This window comes from Nanorana parkeri, unplaced genomic scaffold (genome assembly GCF_000935625.1).
Source record: "Nanorana parkeri isolate BGI_ZX_2015 unplaced genomic scaffold, ASM93562v1 scaffold2706, whole genome shotgun sequence".
Taxonomy (NCBI): domain Eukaryota; kingdom Metazoa; phylum Chordata; class Amphibia; order Anura; family Dicroglossidae; genus Nanorana; species Nanorana parkeri.
In genome coordinates this window covers 100,684-104,399 of record NW_017308974.1, presented here as the reverse complement: position 1 = coordinate 104,399, position 3,716 = coordinate 100,684, and the positions used below count along the sequence as shown (strand labels likewise).

The 3,716-nt window shown below is 51.0% G+C and overlaps 1 protein-coding gene across 1 annotated transcript in view; it reads left to right on the top strand.

The window, feature by feature from the left end:
• The first annotated feature begins 447 nt into the window (after positions 1–447).
• GNAT1 (G protein subunit alpha transducin 1) overlaps positions 448–3,716 on the top strand; it is an 18,080-nt gene continuing 14,811 nt past the window's right edge. Inside the window, exon 1 of the mRNA XM_018574064.1 lies at positions 448–571. Within this exon, the coding sequence (XP_018429566.1) occupies positions 466–571 (106 nt within the window). The 5' untranslated portion in view covers positions 448–465. The remainder of the gene's footprint in view (positions 572–3,716) is intronic.

The window sequence follows — 3,716 nt, the reverse complement described above, 5'->3', positions numbered from 1 at the left end:
CCGGTGCAACGTTCTTCTCTCTTCCTCACGTCAGTGTTTTCGGAGGTGTTGTCGGGTGCAGATGGCTCAGTGTAAGTCTCCTGGACTCAGCGTATACAGAGTATTAAGATAAACCTCTTCTCCGGATCAGGATATCTATCTGTCCGGGTCAGACACTTCAGCTGAGCTCAGCAACACCCACACCTGACTGAGCCCCTCACCTGTCCTTGGCTCCCATAGGCCCTGCGGGATCACGTGACCACCTGCGGCTGTAAAATCCTAGTGGGAATTAGAGAAGATGAGATTTGGAAGGAAGGGCAGGACTCATTCCTCCGGTGGCCCCAGCGGTAGTCAGATCAGGCAGTTTGCCTCTGCGACTCCCGTCCCCCATAGGGAGGGCTGCACATTCCTTATCCGGAGGAAAGTCCCTGGTCCGTTATACTACCCCCCCCACCACTCCCCCTCCCCCCATTGGGATACAGGAAGATGGGAGCCGGGGCCAGCGCCGAGGAGAAGCATTCCCGAGAACTAGAGAAGAAACTGAAGGAAGATGCCGACAAGGATGCCAGGACTGTCAAACTGCTCCTACTGGGTAAGAGTTCCAATTGGACGATGATGAAGGAAGTGTTGGGAGGGATTGATTCTGGAGATCCCAGATACACGACTAGGGGGCAAATAATGATAGATCTGGAAGGGATATCCGTAAAGAGTTGGCCAATCTGGTTGTATCCACCAAGGCAGCATTGACGGCATAGACCAGGAAGACAGGACACATATAATATATATATAATAAGTCAGTGATATTGGGCCCGGGGAGATTCCGCGTGTTGTCGTCATCCCAAAGCTCAGATTTAAGATTTGTAGGTTAAAGTTTTTATTGAGACTTTGGAAAGCGCGGCAGAGTCAAGATGGCCGTTCGGTGGTAACTGGAGCAAAGGGAAGTAAGGGAACTGCAGAAGCGACCAATCCCATTCCACCTTCCAGAGAAAGAAAAAAAAAACCTGATTGGTTGTTGTTGTTGGTGACAACGATCTTCCATTTGCTGCAGATCGGCCCGAAAACATGACGCCAACAAAACAAAAAACACATTTAATTATAAAACTTCCTCTTAATGTAGGAAAGTGTTCAACCAATCGATGGATCTCCAACGTACACGAGTATTGGCAGAATTGTTTAGATGTATTTGCTGATATCCTTCGTGCCATGGCAGACCATCCCACTGCTACGGGGCCCGGAGACTTAGAGCTTTATAAACGCTTTATGGAAACGCAAACCCAATATATCTGGATAAAGATAAACGGATATTGTCGGGGGAACCTCTAAATGACTGATCTGAAAGTAAATATCGTTCTATATCAGGGGCGGAATTGCCTTTGTGTGGGGGGTTAGAGAGGCAGGGGGCCCATTCATGGTTTGACCATGGGGCTCCATCCAGGGCCGGATTCACTCTCTCAGCTGCCCCAATGCCAGGTTCCTCAATGCGCCCTTTAAGGGCTAAATGTAGAAAACAACTAACCGTCCGGCACCCAGAACGGCAAGTCCCCGGGGCATCAGGAGATAGGAATTCCATATATCAATCCGCCTCAGCGTGCAGAGGATACAGGAGGGGGAGAAGCTTGGGAGCTGGAGCAGGTGAGAGGAAAAACAGTCGACTGGCTCAGTGAAGGGGGCGGAAGAGTCGGGATGGGGGGGGCCTGGCCTTAAGCCGTGTAAGGGGCCCCAACATTTCTGATGGCTGCCCTGTCCACACCCCTGCTGCCCCTCAACTCCCTGCGGTCCCAAGGCCGGGCCTCGGTTTGGCCTTGTGGGAAATTCGGCCCTGACTCCATCACACATAGTTATTATCGTCTTGTGCCTTGGGGTGTCACATTGCCTGTGCTGCTGCAGAGGGCCCAGCAGGGTAAGGGGTGCAGTCAACAGGGTTCTCTTTATAGAGGGACCACATGGAGGAAGATGGACAGTCTATAGCAGGGGTAGCAAACCTCCGGTAGTTTCCCCCACAGCTGGAGGGCCGGAGGTTTGCTACCCCTGGTCTATAGCAGACCTTCTTAAACTGTGGGTCGCGACCCCATATGGGGTCGCGCAAGTGAATGGGGGGTCTAAACATATTGCACATGCATCGTAAAAAATAAAAAAGGTTACAGTTATTTTTGTTTTCTTGAGAAAGCAGCCATCATTCTATAGATAAGGGCCCTTGCTCTATTTGGAAGCAGTGGTCTCTATGCAGAGGTCTGTATTGTGATTGTAATGTCTTCCTTATATTGTAGAGCAGACCTTCTTAAACTGTGGGTCGCGACCCCATATGGTGTCGCGCAAGTGCCCAGGGCCGCCATCAGAGGCCTACTACAGTCAGTGACTGTGTGAGGGGCCAGGAAGGCCCGGGCTCCATGCAAGCTTTTTTTCTTATACATTAATACGTGAAGTGTATTTGTAAAGGCCCCAGACCTCCCTGGGCACTTCGTATCTACCTTCCTGAATATGTGCAGGGGGCGGTGCTATCTTTTATGCGGCAGAAGCATGGAGTCATGAGCGGAGCACATGGAGCTGCTGGAGGGGAAAGGTAAGTTTATTCCAGCAGACATCTCGGGAGATGTGATTACAGAGACAAAGAGCGAAGGGGGAGGGGGAGACACACTGACCGACACTGTGGAGGAGGGCTTCTAGAGAGACACACCGATTGGGGGGGTAGGAGGAGAGAAACACACTGACCGACGCTGGAGGGGTATGGAAGAGGAGAGCATTCACATTAAACATTAGAACAAAGGGGGAAGTTAGGTGAGCGATTGCTGTGCGTTCCAGCAACTGCCGTTCTGGAACGCACAGCAATTGGTGTGAATTGCCCCTTAAGGACTACTTCACACCATCCCGATTGTGACCGGAATGCACTGGATCGCATTGTGGTCAGCTCAATTTGTTGAGGGGAGGGAGGGGGCGTGGCGGTGCAGTGAAGGGCACCGCAGCCACGCCCTCCGGCCGCACGGGAACGCAAAGCCCATCAATGCCTGGGGGTCACGTAAAAATTTCCTTTGGCGAAAAAAGGGGTCATGAGAGGAAAAAGTTTAAGAAGGCCTGGTCTATAGGAAGGAACGTGAATCCACGGGGAGGAATCTATAGCCGGGAGCTATCCGGAGAGTTCGTAGACATTAGCCCTACTCGTCCTTGAAGGCGGCCATTGCCCTAAACCGCTCAGATGCAGTCAAGCAGCTCGGTTCTCGTGTTCATGTAAAGAAAAGGCGACTTCTTCCAGGAAATAGTTGAACATTTTTGTCTTTTCGGTAAAAGGAATATTTTGTCCTTCGCTTCTAATTAAAAACTCGGCACGTAGAGCACACCAAAGCGGACCGGGAATTTCCGGCGCGGCACTTTCCCCGCATTGCATCACCTAATAGAAAACGCAGCGATGCCTCCTGCGGTGGGTCTGAGATTTGGGTTAGGACTTTAATCCCCGGACGGGTTTACAAACAGATTAAGGGCAGACGCGTCTCTCACATTTCAGTGTCAGGGAACTGGCACCTTGAGGACGGTAATCTGATAGTATTAACGGTAATGCCATTTGGTGGCTGGAAATAACAGGAGACGGTAATGATCGCGGATTTACGGCCACAGACAGAAACAGACACAAAGTTATGAGTTCCGACGTCTGGAAGATTTGATATATTTATTACCAGGAATATAGTAAAGTGTTCCCACAACCCCCCTTAACCCCTCCCCACAACTCCTTACTACCCCCTCCCCCC